This window comes from Drosophila montana, unplaced genomic scaffold (assembly GCF_035044405.1).
Source record: "Drosophila montana isolate Dmon_TW-CO22-7 unplaced genomic scaffold, ASM3504440v1 contig_3733_1, whole genome shotgun sequence".
Classification (NCBI taxonomy): Eukaryota; Metazoa; Arthropoda; class Insecta; order Diptera; family Drosophilidae; genus Drosophila; species Drosophila montana.
In genome coordinates this window covers 2,120,364-2,146,854 of record NW_026998620.1, presented here as the reverse complement: position 1 = coordinate 2,146,854, position 26,491 = coordinate 2,120,364, and the positions used below count along the sequence as shown (strand labels likewise).

Sequence of the window (26,491 nt, the reverse complement as noted above, 5' to 3'; positions counted from 1 at the left end):
CTGTAAGCGGTAAGCTGTGTATCTGCTAGACAGACCCCAAGCATCATTGGCACAGCGAATCGGGCAAAACGAGAAATTGAAAAGACAGTTACAACGTCATAATGAAGCTAAAGGCTATGCTGGCAAAAGTTTACCAAATCGACGGCAAACCGCACAAAGCCCTCAAACACAAACACACTCACACACACACAACCACAAACAATCGTGATGTTGTTGTATATACGGAGCATAGCTTTTTGTGCAAAAGAAAATTTAGCGAGAATAAAGAGAGCGATATCAATTGAAGAGTGTGAGAGAGCGAGCGTTGCGCGCACAGTGAAAGGCGTGCGCTTGACAGCGCGTCAACAGTAGCGCGTGTAGCGCACGCAATGCGCATTGTAATTGCAATGCAGCGCTTTGCAACACTGCCAGCGACAGATGTAACCATTAAATAAAATGTGATCTCGTTTTATGATAATGAAAAACGTACATATGCATGTATGCCCGTGTGTGTGTGTGTGTAAATTGCTGCAGCCCGACAATGCAGTTGTTGCATCTTGATGCAGCATCAGGCATGATGCAACTAATTCACAAGCGCAACATGTGCATATTTCTGTGTGTGTGTGCGTGTTTGTATGTTTTTCAAGCAAAATTTATTGATATTCATTGTTTGTTTGTTGTCGATCGTCGTCATCGTTGTCGTTGTCGACTTTGTCGTTGCTCGCTTGCAACTGAAATCACAATTGTTGGAAAAAGGAAAAAAAAAAGTGCTGATGCTGGCGCTGCTGCTGCTGCTTCTCTGTGCTGGGGCCTTCACTTCTTCTAGTCACACACACAGACATTTCCTGCGGACACCTATACACACTCAAATATGTGTGTGTATGTAACTGAAGTTTACTTGCAACTGGCTTTTGGTCTATAATTCTTGTTTCTGGCTTTCGTGCTGCTGCTGCTGCTGCAAGAAAAAAAAAGAAAGAAAGATAAGGAGCCAGGAGCCAAGCTGCAACAGCGACGCGGCCAGCGGGCCCAGCATCTGCAAACAGGAAACTGCCTGGCGCTGTGGCTCCCAAAGGAAGCGGACCAGTAATATTTACATTTATTGCAAAATTATGCATATACCTTTTTGTTGTTCTTGTTGCATGTATATAAGCCATGCGCCATAGATGCGCACATTTTATGTACATGCATATAAATATAAACATTGCTGGCAATTTTTTTGCTTCTTCGTACACATACATCGATACCTATCGATGCCTGCATGTATTGCAAATGCTTCTTCTTTCTTTGCCCCCCAATATAAATGCGCTTTTGCGTTTTACAGCACTGCTTTTTGGTTTATTTTATGCAAAGCTGCTGCTGGCGTCGTGATTAGTATTTTTTTGCCGCATGTTTAATTAAAATATACAGCTTAATATTGTTTTGTTTTATTAATGCACATGCATAACCTTTTTTTTTTATAGTTTAACTAGAATCATGATAAAGCTATAAATACCATTCAGAAACTTTTGTGCGTTTTGTAATTTGAGTAAAATTTATTAGATCGTGAACTCATTTGTTTGGGCCCATGTATTTTCGTGGTTGGCAGCGGTGTCCCAAAGATTTTCATGGAAAGTTTCTGTGGTTGCTGCTGCCGCTTTCTTGTTTATGAAAATTTCACGCTAGTCGAAAGAATTATTAATTGCGCAGCGGCGGCGGCGAAGGCGACGGCGGCAGAGGCAGAGGCAGCAGCAGCAGCAGCAACCACCGCGGAAAACAACAGCTACCAAGTGGGAATTATGCATCGCTGCGCAGAAGCAGAACGCAGCGCACACACACACACACGCACACCGACACTCTCTCTCACTCTCTGAGCGCGCGCGTCTGTGTGTGTGTGTGTGTGTAAGCGCGTGTAAAAATATGGTAAACATGATAATACGTAATAAAAAATAGTGTAACAGCAAAGGGAAATATAAAATCAGGTACAAATTTTCACCAAAAACCGTTTGCGTCGCTTGGCCGCAGTTGTTGTTGTTGTTGTTTTTTGTTTTTGTTGTTGTAAAAAGCCTGGCTGGCTGACTTTGACGATTTGGTGGTCACACAGTGTGAAGAATGGGCTAGGAAATATTGTATGCCACAGAGAGCTCTGCTTGGTGGGCTGTTACAGATTTACAGATTTACAGATCCGCCGGGCCAGATAACGAACGAAAGTGCCCGGGCCCAAAAAGATCTATGTATGTAGATGAGAAGGCGGCAAAAGAACGAGTAACAAACAAATTAAATGGGCTTTAATGTATTACGTTCTTTTCTTTTTCCCCAGAGAATTACAGAAAGTCAACTGCATTTGTCATACGATATACATACATATGTGTGTATGTATTTTGTGTGTGTGTGTGTGGCTGCATTATGAAGAAAGATCTTAGATATGCATTTTGTTTAAGCTTGACTGTGCCTGTGAATAGCTGTAAAAGTCAGCTACAATTCTTCAAATGCAATTACAGCGCATGAAAATATTGTTAATAGTGTTGAACAAGTTCAAAAGACAAATGCAGCCAAAGCTCTGTTGAGCGGACGCCTACGTTTCCAGTTTGTTGTTCCGTTAATTAGGTGTCGTACAAAAATGACAAAAAATGACATAACAATATAACAAATTTTTTAAAGGTTTTGATGAATATTAATGACATTTTGCTATGAATATTTGAATGAATTCGTTTTAGTTTTTCTCTTAGCCGGAAATGCTTTTCTTTGTTTTTAAAACTATGCAGAGTTTTCTGTTAATAGAGCTTTTACTGTACACGTAAGCAACAAAAGAGTAGTGTTGTAAATTGCCAAGAGACAAATATTTAAATGCTCATTATAAGTTAGTCTAAAATCCAAAAATGGCGATTTTAAGTTCCAGACCGTGGGACAATAATAATATTAATTTATTAATCACGCTTATCAAACTTGTGCACTACTGTGGCTTAGTGTTGGTTAAGGCCATGGCCGATCTGGCAGCTTTATCAGTCGACATTTTACAGCACTGGCTGACAATTACAGGAACTGTCAGCGCGCAAAAAATCAGTATGCGCTTTAACATGGCTAGCAAATTGTTAAATTTTGGCTCAAAGCTGTTCAAAACATCGAAGAATTTCATAAATGCTGCATACGTAAGGCGCAGCACATCGACGAATGCCAGGAAATGGACTGGAGCCAGAAGCCAGAAGGTGTTGACCTTTGGCGCACTGACTGGAGCAGCCGGACTATTGATGTACGCCTTGGATGTCAGTGTGGATGCCTCCAGCGACTGTGTGCATCCGTCCAAGCAGGGCTGGGGCCACAAGGGCCTGCTGTCGGCCGTCGACAAGGAGGGCGTGCGTCGCGGCTATCAGGTGTACAAGGAGGTGTGCGCCTCCTGCCATTCCTTGCAGTATATTGCCTATCGTAATCTGGTGGGCGTCTGCATGACGGAGGCGGAGGCCAAATCGGAGGCGGAAGGCATCACCGTGCATGACGGGCCCGATGAGGACGGCAACTACTTCGATCGTCCCGGCAAGCTCTCCGACTATTTGCCACTACCCTATCCCAATGAGGAGGCCGGTCGTGCGGCAAATAACGGCGCCTATCCGCCGGATCTGAGCTATATTGTGTCTGCACGCAAGGGCGGCGAGGATTATGTATTTTCCCTGCTGACGGGCTACTGTGATCCGCCGGCTGGCTTTTCGCTGCGCGAGGGCCTCTACTTTAATCCGTACTTCAGCGGCGGCGCCATAGCCATGGGTCAGCTGATATCCAATGAATCGGTTACCTATCCGGATGACAAGATATCGCCGTCGGCCAGCCAAATCGCCAAGGATGTGGTGACGTTTCTCGCCTGGACTTCGGAGCCGGAGGGCGATATTCGCAAGCTGCTCATCATCAAGGTGACAATAATCTCCACGTTTCTGATTGCGCTCACCTATTACATCAAGCGCTTGAAGTGGTCGTCTTTGAAGTCGCGCAAGATATTCTTTATGCCGGAGGTGCAGCAGAAAGCCAAGCAGGAGAGCAGTAAAGGTGATGGCTGCCCAAAATAATTGCAGTCCATTTCAACGTAATAATAAACGTTAAAAAATTATCTAAGCTGGCGGGCGAATTTTGAAAAATCGTTACAGGGCTGTGATTAAAATAGACTAAATGTATCGATACTAGTTGTTGCAGTGTTGCAGAGTTGCGGCGAAAATACTTACTATTTAAGAAATACCGACTTTTGGTCTATCGACATTTACTACCTATTCAACTCATTCTTATCAATTCAAGCAATCAGTGAAAGTGATGACAGTCCAGGATTTTTGCACCCAATTGAACTGGTAAACCCGAGTAAAATACCTAAAAGTGATATAAATTGATTACTTATTTGGTAGACGGCAGCCAGTGTTGCAGTGCAGTGAAGTGAGGTTGTGGTGCGTGTAAAAGAACAGAATCATCGACTTAGCCAGTATCGATATTTGTTGGTATTTTTGAAAAATACTAGTTTTGATACAAGTTAATCGATGTTTTGTATCGAGGCACAGTTTATTTTGCGTAACTCTGACAACAGCTGATTTATTCAAATGAAAATATAAAATTGTTGGGATGACATCTTTGGATTTTATGAAAAGCCTGCAATTTGCGGCGCAAAAACACAGCAAACAGCGCAGAAAGGATCCGGACAGCACGCCATACGTTAACCATCTAATAAATGTGGGCACAATACTGGTAGATACGGGCATCCGGGACGAGGCTGTGCTCATGGCGGCCGTGCTGCACGATGTTGTTGAGGACACGGACACAACCTTTGCCGATTTGGAGGGTATGTTTGGCACGGATGTGTCCAGCCTGGTGCGCGAGCTGACCGACGACAAGTCCCTGCCGAAAGAGGAACGCAAGCGCCTGCAAATAGAGAATGCACCCCGTGCAACACGCCGTGCCAAGCTCATCAAGCTGGCCGACAAGCTGGACAATCTGCGAGATCTGCAAATCATCACGCCTCGTGGCTGGACAGAGGTAAGTGCAGGTGAGTATTTCATCAGAAAATTAAGACTAAATTCTATACGAATTACAGGAACGTCGCGAGGAGTATTTTGTTTGGGCCAAAGAGGTGGTGGATAACTTGCGCGGCACGAATGCCAAGCTGGAGGCACAGCTGGACGAGATCTTCGCGGAACGCAATCTTTTGTAAATAATAAGTCAACAAGAGCAAACATTAGGTTTAGTTTTTATTGTTCTCGTAGAATGCCAGCATGAGCTTGGCCAGCTGCTGCGTCTCGGCCAGCGTTATGGCATTGTAGAGGGAGGCGCGTATGCCGCCCACCGAGCGATGACCCTTCAGCTGTATCATGCCCTCGGCCTCGGCCTTGGCCAAAAATTCCTTCTCCAGTTTCTCGCTGCCGCTGGCGCTGCCAATGCGGAAGGGCACATTCATATGGGAGCGCACTTGCGTCTGCACGGGACAATAATAGAAGCCATTCGATTTATCTATAATCTCGTAGATGAGCTGTGACTTGGCCTTGGCGCGCTCGCACATGCCCGCAACGCCGCCATTGCGCTTGATCCACTTGAACACCAGGCCCATGACATAGATGCTATAAGAGACGAGATCTATTAAGGTGCTGCCCAGCTTAATCCTGGTGCATAACTCACCCGAAAGTGGGCGGCGTATTGAGCAGCGAGTTGTTCTTGTCCATCTGCTCAAAGTTCAGTATGGATGGCGTGATTTTCAAGTGCTTGCCTATCAGATCCTCACGGACAATGATCACCGTAACGCCCGCAGGTCCAATGTTCTTCTGTGCGCCAGCGAAAATCACGCCAAACTTGCTGATGTCAATGGGCCGGGAGAGAAAATTGGACGACATGTCGCACACCAATGGCACCTTGGCGTCCACCTGTGGCACGAAATCAAACTCCACGCCCTCCACCGTCTCATTGTCGCAATAGTAGACATACGAGGCATTCGGATCCAGTTTCCAGCTGCTCTGGCGGGGTACGTCCGTGTACGTAGCCAGCTTGGGCAGCACTGCGTTCACTTTGCCGTACTGGGCGGCTTCCTTGGCCGCCTTTGCAGACCACGAGCCGGTGATGACGTAATCCGCAGTGCCCGTGCATCCGATTAGATTCAGAGCAGTCGCCGCAAACTGTCCGGTGCCGCCGCCCTGCATCAGCAGCACCTTGTAGTTCGATGGGACGTTAAGCAGCTCGCGCAGATCGGCAATGGCCGTATCGTGTATTTTGCCGTAGTTGCCGGAACGATGGGACATTTCCATGACCGAAATGCCGCTGCCATTGCAGTCAAGCAGATTCGTTTGCACTTCCTTCAGCACCTAGGTGGAGGAAGGAGCAGAGCACAGGACTCGTTTATAACCTAAAACTAATCTGATTAAATTTTATTTTTACTGACCTCTTCGGGCAACTTGGCTGGGCCGGCGGCAAAGTTGATAACCATATTGTAGATGATCTCTCTTCGATCTGCGAACCTCGTCGGCAAGTCGTAAAATTATAACTGAAAGTGTTGCGATTGGCAGCGATCGAGAACTGCGCTTGCGACTGCGACGGCGACAGCGACTGCGCCGCCGACTGCTGATAAATGAAATGAGCACAAGAGAGAGAATATCAACAACAATTATATATGTGTGTACAGTATAGCAAAGCGTGTGCGGCAAAACATACTGGCCAGCCAGAGGCGTCGTCCGCTCTTTCTATGGCAGGCCGAAGCTTGCACGCAGAGCTTCGACTACGCCGCTGGCGCAGCAGCTGCGGCGAAGCCCAGACAGTCGCTCCGATCAAAACAAGTTGGCAAACCGCAGCCATTCGCCGACTGCGGCGACTGTGTCTGCGACTGCAGCGTGCGAAAACAACACGCGATTTACACCGCGCTGCCGCCCCAATTCGCCCTAATTCGCCGCATTGGCTTGTTGTTGCCATGCACTTCGCTGGAAAGGCGTAAACAAGTGCAAGCAATAAACAAGCAAATACAGTTAGGCCTGACTAAGGTGCGTTATTGCAAACGGGCACATTTTGTTCAGAGGTCAGAAGACTTTTAATCGAACAATTATAAAAAAAGCTGTATAAAAACATTTTCTATCAATGTTTTGTTGAAATTTGAGAACTCTAGCTTCCACTTAATAAATTTGTTCCGAACTTAAAATTGCAATTTAAAAGCAATTCGTAAGCATTGCAGCCGGGTCAATATAGTCAACATAGTCAAGCTAGACTGTTCCTCTGTTTGTCTACCGTCAGCTCGGATCTGTACTTAGCTGGTAGCCAACCACTTGACTAGGCTTCCGCTGATGTAATTGAATCCATCTCTATATATATGTATGTCTACGGAATGCATATTTAATATGAAAGCGCGTAGGTAAATGAATATTCTAAACCGCTTTAGCCGAGGCTCCCTGTACACACACAACAGACAGATTGGCTGGTTAATTGCCGGGGCCATACATAACATTTAGTATGTAGCATATATTATTGACAAGTATTTCTAAGTTCTTATCTTATTGATTCAATGCTATCGCTGCAGGAAATAGGAACTTTCTCAGGTTTGAAGTGGCTTTGACATTTTATTTATGCCAAGCAGGGCGCACTGCTCTAATTACTTTATCATCCTCATTGCTTTAGAACGTATAAGAGGTGCTTCAATTTTCCAATTTAGTTCCAACGGGCCGTTTGGCAAAGCGAATTTCCAATAAGATGCAGGCAACGTGCCTGGAAATTTAAACGTGTGCCTAATCGTGCGGTGTCAAAGTGTTTCTCAGTGTGTGTGTGTGCGAGAGAGAGAGAGCCCGTGAGACGTGTGCCTGTATTGTTAATATGTGTGTGTGTATGTGTGCGAGTGGGCCGTGCTCAATGTGTGTGAGTGAGTGGTCATTCATAAACGTTAAGCCAATAATTTACTGTTGTTTGGCAAGGGGCTTGGCCCGTTTTGGTCTTTAATGAGCTTTTGCACTAAAAAAAGAAAAACAACAATTTTTTTTTTGTTTTTTGTCTACTAAATTAAGTGTTTATGATTTATTGCAACATTTAATGCACAATTCGGAAATTGTACTGGTTTGCAGCCTATTGGGGCTGCGCTTGCACCTTGCCCACAATATCGCTCCAGAAGTTTCCGTAATCCTTAAGCACAGTGCCGCTGCGAGGAAATTAAATAAAACAAATACAAGTTTTTAATTAAATATAAGCTGTAAATGGCCTTAGCTAGATGAGTCGACAGTTTTAGTATAGATTCTTGGTATTTGCAACACTGCGCTACAAAAGTGCATGTACTAAATACAAATTTATGGGATATACAAACCTCATAAGATATTTTCTAAGACTTCAGCACAGCGTTAAATTAGATTAATGAAATCTGTTATAAGACTTGTTAGCACACGACGCAATGTTATGTGTTATACAAACTTTATAAGATATTTTATAAGACTTTTTAGCACTGAGTTAAAAGGAGCATGCACTAAGACTAGCAATACATTGTTTTTCATACAATATTTATAAGATATTTTATAAGACTTTTCAGCTCTGTACTAAAAGGCAGCATGTTTACAAAACAAAGTTTAAAATATAAATTAAATAAGACTTTCCGGCACACAAAACAATGCTTAGTTTCATATAAGTTTGATCATATTATCTTTCAAGAGTTTTGCAACACTGCGTTCAAAAAGTTTATGCATACAATACAATGTTGTGACGCTTAAGATCTTAATCTTTTATAATACTTTGTGGCACCCACTTGTGTTATATCAGTTGTATAAGATCTTTTATAAGACTTGCCAACACTGCGCACAAAACAATGTAATATGTTGTGACAAGTACTTAGTTAAACGTTAACAATCGCTATAAATATCCGCAACTAGATGAGTCGACACTTTTAGTTGGGTTACACTGCGCTACAACATTCAGCTAGCTTTTGCGGCAATTTATCAAAAAGTCAGCCTAAAGCCATGTGAAGTATTAACTTTTTAGCCGCCATTCAGTGTTGACAAACACATAATTTATAAATCATTTGGCACATTATGCGTGTGCCAAGTGATAAATGAAGCAACTGACATCTCACACACACACACACACACACCATGCAGCACAGTGTCGCTTTTGTGCTGCATTTGAGAGAAGCGACAACAACTTTTTGCCGACGTCATTGTCAACTCTTTTGCTTCCAAAAAAAACCAGCCTTTTCCTAGGTTTTTTCCCCTTTCTTTTGCCGCAAATCAATTACATAAGACCTTTGATTATCCGGCATTTTGCGGACAATTATGTGCGCATTTTTTTAAGTGGGTCAACGTGTCGTATGATTAATGAGCTGCGCCTTGCACTGACAATGATTTGGCCAAATAGCTTGTCGCTTTATATATATATTTATTCTTTACTTACGTGAAGTAGACATTGCCACGCTTGTTTTGGGGCGCCTTCCAGATTAGCTTTGCACCCAACTTATCCCGATTGTCCGAATGCGTTATGGCCGAGCATTCGGGTATCGTCTTGGTATTCTCGCTCAGCTCCCATTCGCCAATCCATTCGTTCGAATTGGCGTCGCGTGCCTGCAGAAAGAAGCCACGAAATGTGGTCGCCTCATGCTGTTCCAGGGCATAAATGACCACCGATATTTGCTGGCCGGGATGATAGGTCTGCGAGCTGGCGACCACCTCGAAGGGATTCGTGTGCGCCGGCTGTGTGCGCGCCTTGCCATGATTTGGCTGATTGGCGCGCTGCTTAACACACGTATCCGCCGGCGCACCGTCCGGAAAGCCCGAAACGCCGCCCACCAGCAGCTGGAGCAGCTGCAGCAGGAGCAGGCCACAAGGTGTCCATCGATTCGCCATGACTGTTCGTTAGCTGAGCGCGCGCGCGAGTTGCGTTTATCGAAATGTTAAAACTCTTGGACTGGCCGGCGGCGTTGGCGCTTTTAAAGCCTCCAGCGGCGCGAGGCGTCCACAAAAAAGCTCGCGCCATTGGCATGGGCGTCTCGTTGGAGTTTGTTGCTGCTTGCGTTCGGTTTTATACCCATTAAACCCATTGAAAAAGTGTAAGAGAAAGGTGGATTGGTTATCTCGAATCGCATGTAACAGGCAGCAGGAGGAGCCCTTCAACCCATGAAGTAAATATATATGTATATACATATTCCTGATCGGCATCAGCAGCCGAGTCGATCTTGTCTATCCGTCTGTATGAAGGCTTCGATCACAACGATCATAAGAGCTAGAGATTTGCCATTTTGAACACTAATCTTTCCAGTGCTCGAAAGGATTCAGTTTAAAATCGATAACTTAATTCGTTTCCCACAAATCGATAAATATCGATATCGACATTTTGTAGTCTAGCCATATCTCTGAGCTTATAGGAGAAAGAGACATAAAATTTGGTAGGTAGACTCTTGAATAATATACGTAGCCTTAGAATATTTCACTTTTTTCCAGCCTATCCACCTTCCTTCCAAAACTGTAAAAAAACGTATTCTTAGAGGTACAGTCTGGGACTTTCTAATTTATACACATTTAAACAACATATATATGCTCTGAAAATGTCAAAAAGATCGGACAGGAAACACGGTAGTTAATTGGGAACACATTTCCCAAAGAAGTGGAAGTACGTAGCTGCGCTCAGGGTATCTTGTAGTCGTGCACTCCCAACTAAAGCACTTTTGTTTATTTGTTGTTCGCTTTGGCCAGGCTAACCAGTTTTTAATGATCAAAAAGCCAAATAGTTATGCGCAGTTCCTTTCCTGCAGTGCTCCAAACTGGGTCAAACATTAGCGCTTTGATGCAGCCGCTCCCCCCCATTGCTCCCCGCTCTTTGAGCCCCGCCCCCCTCCCCCTCTCCGGCTGCCCACACACAGCAGCTCGTTCCCAGGCTTCAGTGCGAACTCCAGGCCAGAGGCAGAGCTGCGTTCGGATTGGCTCGTCTGGGTCTATTTGCCATGGTTTTTGGGGCGCTAAGTGCTCCATTACGAAATTCTATGCTTCTAATCGCGGCCCACTGGCGATGTTGTTGGCCTTGTTTACATTTCAGCTCAATTTTGCGCGTTTAATGTGTTAATTGACAGGCGGCTGGCTCTTGCTCTGGCGCGGCTTTTGATTTCATTGAGCTTTTGATTTCGGCTTCAGTTTCCTTTAAAAATTCAAAACCTGTTGTCGCACTTGGCCCAAAGCGTCATCGAGCACTAATTTAATCAAATATTCAAGAACCGAAATTGCTTTAATCAGGAGTTCAACAAAGTGACAATGCCACGGAAACAACTCTTGAAGTAAATATTCAAAAATTGTTTAAAATTCATAGGTAAAATTCTCCTTGAGATTAAATCAGGATCAAAATGGGTTCTAACCAGAAAATTGGTTCAGTTTGAACAAAGTTATGATAGTCAAGGAAATGCATTTACACTCAAAAAATAAGTTACGCTAAATTTAAGAAAGTTGCCTTAAAAAAATCAAAATGTTTTTAATTTCTGAAAATATTTTTCAAATATTTATATTTTAAACTAAATTTTTCTGTAACACTTAAAAAAAATGTCTGAAATTTAGAAAACAATTTTAATTTTATGGGAATTTTGTAAAATTTTTTGAGTGTACTGATGTAAATTTAAAAAATTTAAATTCTTGTCGTTTTAGCATGATTTTTGGCATTAATTTTTTCACTTTAATTTTGACATCCAGAATCCTTTTTAAAATCAAATATTAATAATCGAAATCTAGCATGAAATTTCACAATGTATGAGGGGAGTTAGTACATGATATTTTCTTGTTTATATGTGTATATATTTTTTTTTATAACATAATAATTATTTTAGTTTAAGATCTGCCCGCTTTTGGGTGACACTTTTTATACCCTTGTAGCGGGTACATTTCCGACCCCAAAAAGTATACATATATATATTCTAGATCACGATTAATAGATTTTGCGCAAACTCCAAACTCATTAATTATTTTTATGTTGAAGAAATTACTCGGCATTGCCCGGCTCAAGTTAACATTACTGAATGTTGCTTTTGTTATTTTCGGCAACTCAAAAAAAAAAAACACATAGACGCTCTAATTGCAACCAAATGAGATATTGCATATAGATGAAATTACTCGGCGTCGCACGGCTCGAATGAATAATATTTAAAGTGCGAGTGGTAAAAAAATCAAACTCAGGCAGATACAAAGGCATTAATGCAGAAAAACTAATTAAAAATAGTTTATTTCAAAATTTAAAACTGTGCCCACTTTTCTTTAAAATATAACAAAAACAAAAACTATAATTAAAAATGTTGCAGAAAAACCAATTATGAACTAAACGTTGTACATTATGAAAATTGGTTTAGTTTCGACAAAGTTGAAGAGACTTTTCTAACTAAAAAGCTAATCTTGTTGCATAAAGTTTTGTAGTTAAAGTTGTTTGCCAGGCGAGAGAGGATTGCACATTTACGGATGCTAATTCGAGCTAAATATTCATATGTTAATGAACATTTATGGGAATGACAATTGTGCAAATATACGAAATAAAATCTGAAATAGAGTTTGGCAATTAGTTGGCAGCATTAATTAACTTTAGTGGCTTGAGTTAGTAGTCGAGTTGCTGCTGCTGCTGGATGGCAAATGTTTTGTAAATATTTAACGAAAGAATTGTTGAACTTTTTTTTGTTTGCAGCAAAAATAATGTTGGCTCATTGTCTGCCAAGGGTCAGTTAACCCGAAAGCGAGCCGGACTAATCAAATAGGTATTCGTATATTCGTGCAGCCTGCGCCCAGTAGCTCATCCATTATAGATGTGCCAAATGCGAACTTTTAACTCTCTGGCCCCTCCCAGCGGAGGTCGCACTGTACAGTGAAGCAGGACAAATGACATTTGCGCCGCATCACGCCCAAAGTTTGGCAAACACGGGCAAACCTGCGGCCGGCCAAGCCCCAACAGCTCTCGCGAACCGTCGACCCCGCACAATGCATCCCAAATTGGGTAAGAAGCACGGCAAACGGTTCCTTTAACCGTTGGCCGATGTAAATAGTACAAAACAGCGCACTTTATGAGCGCCATGAGGGAAGGGGCGAGGAGGGGAGGGGCAGTCCACTTCATCGACGTTGGCGCGGAAATGTGTGTCACCTGCAGGAGGCCAGTGCGCATGTCCTGTGAGCAGAGCGCACGCTGGTGAAACCTTTGAAATCTTTCACCAATTCCCAAAAACGCGACACGGACTCGGACACGGACTCGGACTCGGCTGGGGCCAGAACAGAACGCAGTCAGACGTTGTAGCGCGTGGTCGTGCAGCGTGCAGCGAGCAGAAGACAACAGACTTATATAAAAAATATATAAAAGACTACAAAAGTCAACAGCAACAAGAACAACAAGAAAACAGCGAGAACAACTACGTCTCGAACTAGAACAACAGCCAGGCGAGCGAGAAAATTGTGAGCAATTTTTTGAAATTTTCATACTATATATTTTACGCGCGCGAGTGTCTGTGTGTGTATGAGTCTGTGTGTGTGTGTGTTTCTGTGTGTGTGTGTGCGTGTTTGAGTGAGTGAAGTCAGCCGCAGGCAAAAAAAAAACAATAAAACAAAAAAGTGCCACACACAAAAAAAACCGCTCAAAGGCAACGTGCAAAGTTTTGTCTGTTGATTTTGAGCAACAATAAAAAAGAAAAATAAAGAAAAGCGAACAACAAAAAAAAATAGCTAAATGCAAACACAAGCGAGCAATAACAATAAAGTGTAACACAACCAGATAAACTCAACACCCGACAAATCAGTTCTTTCTAATACTATTCAAACTATATTCAGGCTTATACACTCGAAAAAAAAGAACAGCACGAATCGAAAAGCTTTGAAATTCACTTTAATTTTCTGTCTAATACAATTCATACTATATTCAGGCTTATACACTTGAAAAAAGGGGAGCACGAAATTGAAAAACTTACAAATTTACCTTACTTTTTCGAAAACATAGAAAAACAGGGCTGAAAAATACAAAATATTGTCTAAAAAGTAGACATTTTTTTCTAAAATATAAAAATATTTCTAGTTTCTTCCTTTCATTATAAAAGTAGCAGAAGAAATCAATAAAAAAAGAGTTATTTTTCCTTAAAGCAGAATATTTTTCTTCAGAAAATACTTTTAAGAATATAGAAACAGAATATTTAAAAAATTTCAGATTACTTTTTTTTAAAAAGCAGAATAGTTTTCTTCAAGAAGTAGAAAAAAATGATATTATCAGAGACCTTTTTTTTGAAAAAAAGATATTCAGTAAGCAAACAATTCTTTCTATAATATAGGAAAAAAATAAAAATATCGGAATAAATTTTTTAATAAGTAAAGAAATATATTCGAAGAAATATATTTTCCTGATATTTCACATTCTTTACTATGTTATACAAAATACCTAATATTTTCAGGATTGTTTTTAATTAATATTAAAATACTTTGAGCGAGATATATATATATAAAAAGTGTATATTTTACAACAATTCTCGATAAACTTTTCTTTAACCAAAAAAAAGTTTTTGAAGTTTCGACAAATTGCATTCAATGGCGATTTGCTTCAATTAGCGCACGTGCTTTTTCTTGAGTGTAGAGTAAACATTGAGGCATGTTGTCAAAATGCTTGCCGAAGCGTACATAAGCAGGCAGCTCGCAATAAACTGAGCCAGAATCAAATTGAAAATCAATGCCTTTTGCGAATCAAATGCGAATGTGTACATACTATATATATATACATATATATATGTTCATATATATATATGTACACGCTGCGTATACGTGATATGCACGAAGGTAGCGAGCAAAACTCAAATAATAATAAAGGGAATTCTCACGTGACGCATAAAGCCGCACACACACACACACACAAAAACAGAAAGAAAACAGATATTTGTATAAGCTTAAAGGCAACTAGCACACACACACACACACACGCACACTCGCACAGACACACACTCGCACCTGGCCGCTGATTATGATGCGCTGCATACTTTTAGGGGCCGCACAAAAATGACAAACAGCAACAGCCGCATTTTGCATACATTGACTTTAATGAACTTTGTGTCGCTGTGTGTGTGTAAGTGTGTGTGTGTGTGTGTGTGTGTATTGTAGTAGCGCGTTTTGCTTTTAATAATTTAGCGCACTCAGTAGTAAATGGCGCGTTTAAAGCATGAAACGTCAGGCGAACCCAAAAAATGCCATTTAATGCCGCCACAGTTACGCTGCCTGCGTGCGTGTGTGTGTGTGTGTGTGTGTGTTACTGTGCAATAACAACCCCAGGCTAAAAGGCACACTAACACACTTTAGCCAAGCTCCGTTACTGAGGACTACGTCATCCTAGCCAGGCAGGCAGCCTGGAGCTGCCTTTGGCAACGTCGTCACATTTGCGCATTCACAATCACATCGCGTGGCATAGGCCTGGCCTCCACACACACACACACACACACACACACACACACATACTATGTATATATATATGTATAGCCAACTCTTTGGTGTGCGGCATGTGAAGTTATACGTACTCGCCCCGAGCTTGGATCGATTTGGGATAGACATTGCGGCAGCTGCTGCAGTTGCCGAGTTGCACTTGCAACTTGCCACTTATTTTTTTGCTGGTGTTGCAAGTACAACTGCAGCCACGTCATCAATTGCAAAACGACAAATCGAATTTAGGCCCAAAAAAAAATACCTAAAACAAATACATTTGAATACGAGCTAGCGATTTGCCGGCGGCGGCGGCGCAGCTGCTTTTTGATGCTACTGCCAAATGTTGCAGTAAATTTTAACATTATCAAAGACGGGCTGACCCTTGACCTTAGCCGGCGGCAACAGCATGTGGCAGCTCACTTGATGCTATAGTCTGGCACTTTATATTTTTTGGGCAACGCTTTTCGATTTGCTGTGCAAAATGATTTGCCATCAAATCGCATGTCGCCTCCTTCGCTTCCTGCGCCTCCTGCGCTGCCAGCGCATATCCTTGTCGCAGAGTTTGCGTTTATAATTTATATTACTTGTTCGTTTCCATTGTTTCAGCTGCGCTTGGCCTTGTCTAAATGGAGCTCTGTCTCTCTGTGTGTGTGTGAGTGTGTGTGTGTATTTGAGACCTTTAAGTATGCCCAGTGGCATTTGGCGCTTTGTCGGCCCCAGGGACGGATTTTAGGCTCTTTTACGACCATTAAAATATGCATTTAAATATATATATATCCTCCTTAGGTCTGTGTAGCCTCTATTTGCCTATGTGTTGAAAATTGAAATTGTGCGGTTATTTATCTGAAAGTCTTCGCGTTGATTGCCGTTACGCCCCATTGCCTGGCACATGACTGTAATAATAATGATTGCCAGTTTATGACCCAGCCGGCGAAAATAGAAAATTGCCATCGCTCACAAAATTTAGTTTTTGCCTTTGTTCATCAATCCTTTGCCTAAGCTGCTTTTGAATTGCTTTCATTTCGCTCGGAGCTCTTAGCATTAAAGTAATGCAAAAAATGTGTTTCTCAAAGATCATTAAAAGAATATTTATCTTGGTCAAAAGAGTTATAAAATTTAAAAAGCAAACAAAAATTGGTCGAATAAATTTTGGTAAGAAAGCAAATCTCTTTGTCTTCATGATCTTGACTCGGAGATCTCAGAGATTTATTGAGATGTACTGCTAAAATTAGATATGCGTTTTTTTATTCGCATATCTTAATTAAAAATCATAAATATTTTCTGCACTTTTCTGTATAAAAGTTGCTCATATATGTACTTAAAATAAGATTGTACTTCCGAGTACATTTCCGTTCTTAATATCTAAAGAAAGACAGGTGGAGTTACTCATTTCTAGACAGAATTGCAAAAAACTCTCCATGAGTATAAAAATAAATGAAAAGATCTAAAAAGATAAAAAAGTTAACTTTAAAATATGGCTTCTCCTCCATACGAAGGACAACATTTGCAGAGGCTTTAATTCAATTATTGAATGTTAGTTCTCCTTTAAGAATTAGATTTAAATAATTATTTTCAACAATTTCTCAATTTGATTTCTAGCTGGCAGCTCTCGCCTTTTTTGCTTCTAATTTTAGGCATCAATTTTCCAGCCATTTTCCGCACGTGGTAAATTAAAATATACGTGCACTCCTCAAGTTAAACTCTCACTTTATTATTTGAAAATCAATTTGAATTAGACATCAAAAGTTGGCAACAACATTTTACGCAAATTTTTGTCACTTTGTGCTGAAAGTTTGAAGCCAAACAACAAACTTACGTTCGCACAACCTTCGAGCCGCATTTTCCATCGAAGAGGTTTCGGTATTGTTAAAATCGTCAAAGATGACTATTCAGATGACTTTTTACGAAAGTTCTTTGAAAATAAGTTTCCAGCCGATAGGACTAAACTTAGAACTTGGCCTAAAAATACTTGACTCGCATTTTCCACCCTCTTGGGTGGATTTGTCTGAAATGTATTTATTATTACAAAGATTCTTGGAAATAATCAAGAAATCTGTCACCTACATTTTTATCGAGAATTTGTTGATTTTTCAAAAAGTTTGAGTCCAATCGAATGCTAAAGAATAAAGTTACATACAACCGCGATTTTTCCACGCTTGTGCGTGGATTTCTTATGGTTTGAGGGCAAACCCTTTTATATATAGAGATCAACTGATTTATTGTGAGAAACGAAGCGCACAGAAATAAATACAAGACAATCATGTACTCTTATTATACTTGCCTGTAAACGTGGCGAGGGAGGCGTTGCCTCCATTTCCCAGATGCTGTTTGCACAACAACTGTAATTAATTAACTTGTGTTGATTCTGTAAATTGTCTCGGTTAGGTGTTATCACTGTGTACGACATTCTGTGGTATTTTAAGTGAGTGTGCGTGTGTGTGCCATGTGTGTGTGTGTGTGTGTGTGTGCCTGCCTGGGACTTTAAGTCAATCCAGCTTGACTGTTGGCCCATTTGGCTGATGACACAAAAACCACTTGAACTTTGTTGGTAACTGGCATTCGAGTTGTGCTCATTACACCCCGAACGAGCTGACTGTGTGTGTGTGTGTGTGTGTGGGAGTATGGGATTATTGCACGTGTGGAATATTAAAGCAGAGCGCGTACAAATAGTCGACACATTTTTCAGGTCAGCGCAGGGTTAATCCAACAAACTAGCTACACTATGTGCCTGCTATCTGGTATGTGTGTGTGTGTGTTGCTCACGAGGTGTTTTATGCGCAATTAAAATGACAAACGGTTGTCGCTTAGCCGCAGCCACTGTCCCGACAGTGCGTGCTGCAAAGCCAACGACAAGTGAATTGGCGTGCATAGATTGGTTCACAGACCAGGAACGTGGTCTGTGGCTGTGGAAGGGTTAGAGTGCAGTGTTGGCAATTATCGCTGCACAAAAGCAACTGAAGCCAGTGTTGAAAATAGCTAAAAGTAGCTTAGTTACTTTTAACAAAAAACTGAATTGCAGGCACATGTAAATTTCTAAGTTAACCGCTTGACGAGCAAAGAAAATAGCCAAAATAGGCCTGCATATGGATTGCTGTAGCCAGTGTTGAAAATAGCTAAAAATAAATAAAATAGTTTTAAAAAAAGAAAATTGAAATAAAGTTGCCGCTTGACAAGCACAGCAAATAGCCAAATTTAGCTGGAAAATATCTGAATTCGCAACACTAGCCACGAGCTTAGCAAGCAGCTAGGCTAGGCCCAGTGTTGAAAAAAGCTTAAACTAGCTAAATTAGTTTCAAAAAAAGAAAACTGAAACTGAAAACAAGTTAATGCTTGACAAGCGCAGAAACTGGCCAAATTTACCCGAAAAATAGTTAAATTCGCAACACTAGTCACGATCTTAGCAAGCAGCTAGGCCTGTGGCTGCATATGGATTGCTGTGGCCAGTGTTGAAAATAGCTTGAAATAGCTAAATTAGTTTTAACAAAAGAAAACGGAAAACAAGCTAACGCTTGACTAGTAGAAAAAACCTAATTTAGCTGGAAATTAGCTGAATTCGCAACAATAGCCACGAGCTTAGCAAGCAGCTAGGCTTGATTATGTATTGCTGTACCCAGTGTTGAAAAAAGCTAAAACTAGCTAAATTAGTTTCAACAAAAGAAAACTGAAACTGAAAACAAGTTAACGCTTGACGAGCGCAGAAACTGACCAAATTTAGCTGAAAAATAGCTAAATTCGCAACACTGTTTACGAACTTAGCAAGCTGCTAGGTCTGTGACTGCATATGGATTGCCGGAAATGCGCTTCATGCATTAACGGGCAAATGCATTAGCGCTTGGCGACGTGCTTCTAGAATTTGAAATGTGCGAAAGCAGCTTTCTACACACACACACACACACACATACAAGCTGGCTGGCCACGCCCCATTAGTAAACGCCTTGCTCGCACTAGATTTAAATTTTGTAGCGTTTTCGAAGCGCATTCACTTCCGACGCAGCGCCACGTGTCTAACTATATGTAGTACACAGAGGTATATGTGTGTGTGTGTCTTTGTGTGTGTGTGTGTGTGTGTGACTTTAAAGCCAGGTCATTTAGTTTGGCAAAGTGCAATGTGAATGCCGCATGGATAGGCTTTTGAATTGCTTGTGTGCGCCGCATGCGAAGCGGGCAAGTTAAATGGATTGAGATTCTTTATGGGAAATCGAGTTTAAATTGCCCAGCACCGTTGGGGCCAAAACGGATTTACACTCTACTTTGCCACACACACACACACAACACACACTCACACATATGACAAACGATGTGCCCATGAAGTTATCTAAGGCCACATAAATTGTCTACATAAATCCAGTTGCGTTTATCGGAGTAGCTTGACATATATAACTATATTTGTAGTGCTTCGTTTTCAATTGTTTCTGTTGTTTATCTTTGCTTTCATTGCTTGTCGTAATATAGATAGGAATAAATGTTATTTAAATATATATATATATATATATATATATAGATTTGTAGACTTTTGAGGCAGGCGTTGCCTTGGCAACAGCACACGGAGATCCTTGATAGCAGCCGGCTTTGAGCCCTTAAATTACATGCTGAAACAGCTTGTGTTTACCTTGAGCTTAATAACTGGGTTGTGGCATAGTATTTATCTAACCTTTTCTTTGTATTTAATTCGGCGCACTTAAGTTTCCTTTTGAAGCTCAACTAAGCCTCTTAACCCCTTTTTTCTTTTACTAAATATTCACCTCAGTTATGCCAAAAGAGATCCTTGAGGTACTTAAGCACAAAAATCGCAATTTTAAAGAAAAATTAAAAAATGTAACTTTTAAGTTTATCTCATGTTCATTGTAAAGTTCAGGTTAGTTACCATGAAGATGTATTTACGACTCGCTTAACTAGTTTTTCGTCTCGTTAATTTTAAATTTATTTATCGTTAAATTTATTTACAATCTGAAAGCTGTCAAGTTCTCATGTTCATTGTAAAGTTCATGTTAATTGACTTACTAGTTTCTCGTCTATGTAACTTCAATGTTAAATTATTTATGTATAATAATAATAATAATAATTTACGTTGTTAATGCTCGTCGTTATGTTTAACAAAAGACAAATACAAGTTAATTAACTTATCAGTTCTTCTCATGTTATTTGTAAGGTTCATGCTACTTGTCATGACGATGAATTACATAATTAGTTTCTCCTCTCGCTTACTCCAGTGTTGAATTTCTTTACAATCTGAAAGTTCTTAGTGCTTATTGTTACATTTATAACATGCCAAAAATATTTAAATTATTCGCTCTATTCATGTTCATTGTAAAGTTCATGTTAATTGTTATGAGGATGCATTAACGGCTCCATGACTAGTTTTTTGTTCATCTAATATAACCTAAAAGTTGTTTATGCTCGTCGTTCAAGGCAAATACAACTTGATTGACATATTAGTTCTTCTCATGTTCATTGTTAAGTTCAAGTTAGTTGTTATGAGCATGAACTTCCGGCTCGTCTAACTAGCTTCTCGTCTCACTAATTTCAATGCTAAACTTATTTACAACCTAAAAGCTCCCAATGCTCGTTGTTATATTTATCAAATGGCAATTACAAGTTGATTATGTCTACATGCAAACTGTGTTTGTTGCTGTCAGGCATGTCAAATTTTTACAATGGAGTTAAGGAGCCTGTCACGATTGTCAGTCAGTTGTATGCAATGCACCATAGTGATTGCAAGGCTCTCTATATAATACCCTGTAGTTTTCATAATCAGATATTATTGTACTTGCAACCGCCAACCCTCATTGCAATAATATGCCACAGAGTTGACATATCTGCAAAATCGCAATCGCCACGCCCCGTTGCGTGCGTTATGAAAATATATATGAATGGTGCTGACAGCAACGGCAGCGCTTGACTGCAGCGCGACGGGGCGTATGCGTAATGCATGCCGCACAGGACCGCCAAAATGTCAAACGAATGCCAAACATTAAAGCCACGGCGATGCCAATGTCACTCGATTGGCTTATGGAGCAACATTGATTCATGCACCATGCATGTGACGGGCGAAAGGTTAAATGTTGAACATTGAATGCCATTTTACCAATCAAATGTGGAACCGTGGCGCATCCGTTGCGCATCCGCTGCACTGGTGTTGCCGGAAACGGAAATGCACAACAGCACAACCACACAAACAGCGCAGGAGACGACAAAAAAGAGTGAAGAAAACATACAAAATAAAAAATAATAAATAAACACCAACTGAGCAATGGACATGCATTCGCTCTTTGAGTCCACCAAAATCTTGTAGACTTGTCAGAGCTCTTGTGGGGGCCTTTTTTCCAGCCCCGCGCTGGCTAATTGGGCTCCGCGTTCGAGTTGGATTTTCCACTACGTGCTGCAAATGGCAAATGTTGAAAGAAGGGAGGGGTTGGGCTAGATGTCTGCTGTAGGAACCGCTGCTTGCCACGCCATGTTTCGTGCTTTTCCAATTTTCTTTAACTTTCTTTGTTGCGTCCCCAAACCGTTTCTGTGTGCTGCGCTGTTATTGTGCCCCCCAGGCTAGAAAATATAAATATCCAAAAAAAGGAACAAAGCAAATCCGTTTTCGGCACGCCGAAGATTAAATACCCAAGCTGAGATTTTAAGCGATTCTTCATATTTGAGCCTTATGATATATTGAGACGATTTGATACGGTTTTGCAAATACACCGTAAAGAAAAGTTTCCTTTATTTCAGTAAAATGCCGTAAAATAACAAAAAAAAAACGTTTTAACTATTAAAAAAAAAAACTTATCAGGCGAACAAGTTTTTTTTTACACAAGAAAAGTTTTTTACATAAGTAAAAATTTTGCCTTTAAACGCGATTTTCTAATAATAAATGAAAAATTGGTTGGGTATGCTAGGAGAAAGTCGAACCTCATATTTAATCGGTTGCTCTAAGATATCTTAAGAACAGATTTTTATACAAAAAAATTTCAGACCGCTTTTTCCTACAGAGTTCAATGATAAAAAGCTCCGATGGAAATGGGAGTTTACTATGTAAAGATCATATTTGAGCTTCTAAATGCCAATTTTTTGGACAAAATATCTTGTGAAACAACAAAAAAAGTGGTTAAACACAAACTATAATAGCTATAAGATATAGCGATTCGATCTGTCTTACTCGGACATATTTACTACCTGCAACAAAAAGACGGTTCTGTGCAGAATTCAATGCATAAAGCTTTACAACTGAGAGACTAGCCTGCACAGAAGCTGACAGACGGATATGTATATATCGACTCGGCTGTCGAGATCAAGAATGTATATGCTCTATGGAGCTGTAGACGTCTGCTTCTATGCTTTATACATTTCATGGCAAAATCACAATACCTTTCAAAGAGCTGTACAAAAAAGCAAACCCAAGCCCAAGCCCAAGCCCTTAGCTCCGGCAACGCCTACAACGTGTACGACTCACGCCATATCCGTTTGACTAGGATTTGTTGTTGCTATTGTTGTTATTGTTGTTGTTGTTGTTGTCCTCGCCGTCGCCAGTTTGTTGCTTTTTGTTTGTTTATTTGACTGGGAACAGCGACAATGCCTACTAGCAATACTTTATTGTTTATTCGCATTTTTTCGCCATTTTATTTATTGCCCTTCACATGGCAACGTCGGCCGAAAAGTTCACATTGGACCCGATCACGACACAAATCCACCCAAAAAACTGGCCCACATAACATCGACAATTTTGGTTTTCGTACAACAATCATAATTCATTATGTCGCATGCTAATTGCACGCTCCGCATTTCCACTTAGCGACTTCTAAGTCCTGACCGGAGGGGCATAAGCATTTCCAGCAGTTCATGTACATGAAATGCGAAACTAAATGAATTCACAATAGGCGGGAGGAGGGGAAGGGGGGGGGGCGACCTATTAGCCACATGCAATATTTAATTGAGTTTTAATATATACGTATATACGCCTACATGCCTTTAGTGCTAACCTTAATCTAAATTAAACATGAATGCGATACACACAAAACACAAAAAACCCATTCACAGTCTAAAAGTAACTAAATAAATAGTCCAAGGTGTTGGTAAACTCCAAAACAAATGAATCAGATTTCGTGTGGCCAAGTTATAATAGAGCTTTATTTACTTGCTGTGCATTTTACCAAACTGAAAAATTCGGCCATAGACAGAAAGTAGACTCGATAGATGAATAAATTATGCAGCTAATTGGGTAACTGAAAAAGGAGGTTACTGGTTCGAGTCTTGGGCTATTTTTAATATAAATTTATAATATATTAAGCTCACAGAAGATAATGTGCATAATTTATGCTCCCAGTTTCAATGGAAGAGGATGCTTTTGAAGGGAAGGTTTAAATGTTAGGTACTTCATAAATTCCTGAGAGACTTCCAAGAGTGGGATATTGTGCGAAATGTGACGGATTGATTGCTTTTTAATCTTTCTTGGCGGAATACTTGTGCTTTTTATTTAATAATAATGACAATAAGTAAGAAGCTATAGTCGGGAGTATCCGACTAGCTGGTACCCAGAATCCTCTTCTGTAAAGTCATAAAAAAGCTATAAAATGAAAAATAGTTGATCTGAACATATACAACATATTCTAGAAGCTACATGTCAAATTTGCTGACTTTAGCAATTAAAATCTAAGAGAATTGCTCAAAAAACCTGATTTCGATATCGATTTTTATCGATTTGCTTGAAAACGGGACAAATGATCGATTATCGGAGGATCTACGTTTAAAATTTCAAGTCTCTAGCTCTTTTAGGTTGTAAGTTTGACACGTTCATACATACGGACGGGCGGACGGATAGATAGACGGACATGTCAAGATAGACTCGGCTATTGATGCTGAACAAGAATATATATATATATATATATTTTATGTGGTCGGTGATGCTTCCTTCTGTCTGTTACCTACATTTCCACAAAACCTTTTTAACCATTTTCAATGGGTTCAGGGCATAAGAATTATTCCCGAACTGACTGATAACATTTTTACTGAAGCTGTCTTTTGGACAAAAGTAAGCAAAAGTACAACTAAGTTCTTGCTTCAAGTGAAGGTCATTATTAATTAAAGTTGCTCTGAAAAACTTTGCAAACTTGCTATCTGACAGGCGACAGGTCGCTGGTTCAAATTCAGTAACTATTTATATTTCAGATATTAATTTATAATAACGAAACGCTGTTAAAATTTCCTCTAGTAATATATTTACCCTCATTTCATAAAGTTTAATTTAAATAAACTTCTCAGAATTGCAGTAAATAAAAAAGCTTTGTTTTTCAATATAATTTATATTCAGTCAATTTTATATAGAACCTAATATATTTAAATGATCATGTGTGGGGGTAAAAGAGGCCGAAAGCAGTTAAGAGTTAAATCGTTGACTAGTTAATAAAATAAAAAGACCCGAATTATTAATGAGACGAGTCGCTTGACTCGAGACTTGTTGGGCCTTATTAATAAAAAAGAGAGTAAATTGAAATGCTTTTAATGTCATTTCTTCCTATCATCGAGAAAAATGGCACAATTTAGCAAAACCTGCACAGAATATAGAATAGGAAAATTGAATTGAAGGATAGGAAAGCGTTTTGCTTGGCTTTAATTTAGGAATTGAAAATATTCCGCACACGTTGAGCGATTAGAGAAATGGTCATAGAAAAGTTATATTTTTTTATTAAAATTTGCTCATTTTTAAATATTGATACAAATCAAACACTAATTAACTCAGCTGCTAAAGCAGCTCTCTAATTGCAGTTTGTGTTTTCATGGAGGCTATCATTAGCAAATGCATTAAATTGCAGATGGATATGAAAACATGGTAATAGCTATTAATGAATGCATATACGATAATGACGCTGACAATTATATAGATGAATAATCCTTTAAATTGCTCGTCATATTTCACGAACAAATTCCATTAAAAGTTCAGCCAAGCGATGCTAATCGATTCCAAAATTTCAATTTGTGGTAAATGTTACGTGGATTTGCGAAAGTTTTGCTGCTTGGATATGGCGACTATTCAATTTACTTATTCAACAGTTTGCCTTGGGAACAGCAGCTGAACTTTGTCCGAGTATTCATTAGATGCCGTTCGGCGCAATGACCTCAATTGAATGGGTTTAAGATACTCATGCTGTCACAAATATATCTATGTGTATAAATTATTTTGCATGCATATTTGATTCGTTTATTGGCAATTTGGTGCACTGCTGGACAAGTGATACCCCTGCCCCCCTCATCGCACCCAAGTGGGCTATAATTTGTATTGAATGCGCCTGTCAGACGCATTCTGGCCAAAAGCCAGGCATCCATCAGCATTTGGCGCCATGTCTATTGCATTCCGTGGGACGCATTTGCAGAACCTAATGCCAAGCAATTTGCTCAACAGCCTATAAATCTTGTGCGCATTGTTTGGCTGCCAGTCAAGAAACACACACACACGCACACACAGACGCGATTTGTGTGTGGGTATAAGGGATATGTTGCCTATTGTATTGCCTAAATGAGGCGGCCCTTAAGATATGCGAATGAACTGATGCGTTCTGCCAGCTTGGCACACTCCTTTCCATGGGGTGTTAGTTAGTGTAGATTCTGCGCTCAGATAACTTACATCAGCAATCAATAAAATATATAGGACTTTTCGCATGGCTATATGTGAGTAGACTCAGCGGGTTTTCAGTATTGGCATTTAGCCAAAATGCGTTTTTGCCAGCGCACATTGGTACGACATCAGCCAAAACATATATATGAACTTTCAAAACGAATGAAGCCTGCGGAGAACACATTTATATATAAAAGCAAAACAGGCGGACGAATATATAAAATAAATATCATATATATTATATTATATACATTTAAAGAGCCGACTTTATTTAAATTAGATCCAATTGAAATTTTATTGAATTCGTAAAAGTTGACAGCATGCATTTCTATCAAATATTGTGCACTTTTGAAATGTGACAAGTTGTGTCAAAATATTTGTTAATTTTTGGTCAAAATTTAGAATTAAATTATTTTAGTTTACGATTGATATAGAGTTTCGTATAGGATTAATATGTGTGCTGATATTATTTGCAAATGGGATTATTTATCCGAATTATGATCATTTAAAGTTAAAAATTGATTTACTTTAACTTCTTTCAACATTTTGAATTTTTGTCTAATGCCGTTCAAAAAGT

The 26,491-nt window shown here is 40.1% G+C and overlaps 5 protein-coding genes across 8 annotated transcripts in view; 3 read left to right on the top strand and 2 right to left on the bottom strand.

Moving 5' to 3' along the window:
* Positions 1 to 2,970: 2,970 nt before the first annotated feature.
* On the top strand, positions 2,971 to 4,051 carry LOC135436424 (cytochrome c1, heme protein, mitochondrial). The gene has a single exon (XM_064694020.1). It carries the CDS (start codon positions 3,021 to 3,023, stop codon positions 4,008 to 4,010), a length of 990 nt encoding a protein of 329 aa, XP_064550090.1. The 5' UTR covers positions 2,971 to 3,020; the 3' UTR covers positions 4,011 to 4,051.
* Positions 4,052 to 4,464: 413 nt separating this feature from the next.
* Positions 4,465 to 5,161, top strand: Mesh1 (Metazoan SpoT homolog-1). Its single transcript, XM_064694022.1, has 2 exons — positions 4,465 to 4,959; positions 5,018 to 5,161. Exons 1-2 carry the CDS (start codon positions 4,549 to 4,551, stop codon positions 5,132 to 5,134), a joined length of 528 nt encoding a protein of 175 aa, XP_064550092.1. The 5' UTR covers positions 4,465 to 4,548; the 3' UTR covers positions 5,135 to 5,161.
* Positions 5,162 to 5,163: 2 nt separating this feature from the next.
* Positions 5,164 to 6,509, bottom strand: LOC135436425 (probable phosphoserine aminotransferase). The gene is made up of 3 exons (XM_064694021.1): positions 6,350 to 6,509; positions 5,596 to 6,272; positions 5,164 to 5,537 (listed from the first exon to the last, which is right to left on the bottom strand). The coding sequence occupies exons 1-3, from the start codon at positions 6,392 to 6,394 to the stop codon at positions 5,165 to 5,167; spliced, it is 1,095 nt and encodes a 364-aa protein (XP_064550091.1). The 5' UTR covers positions 6,395 to 6,509; the 3' UTR covers position 5,164.
* Positions 6,510 to 7,966: 1,457 nt separating this feature from the next.
* LOC135436787 (putative defense protein 3) lies at positions 7,967 to 9,817 on the bottom strand. Its single transcript, XM_064694508.1, has 2 exons — positions 9,316 to 9,817; positions 7,967 to 8,080 (listed from the first exon to the last, which is right to left on the bottom strand). The coding sequence occupies exons 1-2, from the start codon at positions 9,762 to 9,764 to the stop codon at positions 8,008 to 8,010; spliced, it is 522 nt and encodes a 173-aa protein (XP_064550578.1). The 5' UTR covers positions 9,765 to 9,817; the 3' UTR covers positions 7,967 to 8,007.
* A 3,342-nt stretch (positions 9,818 to 13,159) lies between these two features.
* jus (julius seizure) overlaps positions 13,160 to 26,491 on the top strand; it is a 29,917-nt gene continuing 16,585 nt past the window's right edge. For all 4 annotated transcript variants that reach the window (XR_010437564.1, XR_010437563.1, XM_064694266.1 and 1 more), the window contains exon 1: positions 13,160 to 13,322. The gene's annotated coding sequence lies outside the window, so the exon portion shown is untranslated. The remainder of the gene's footprint in view (positions 13,323 to 26,491) is intronic.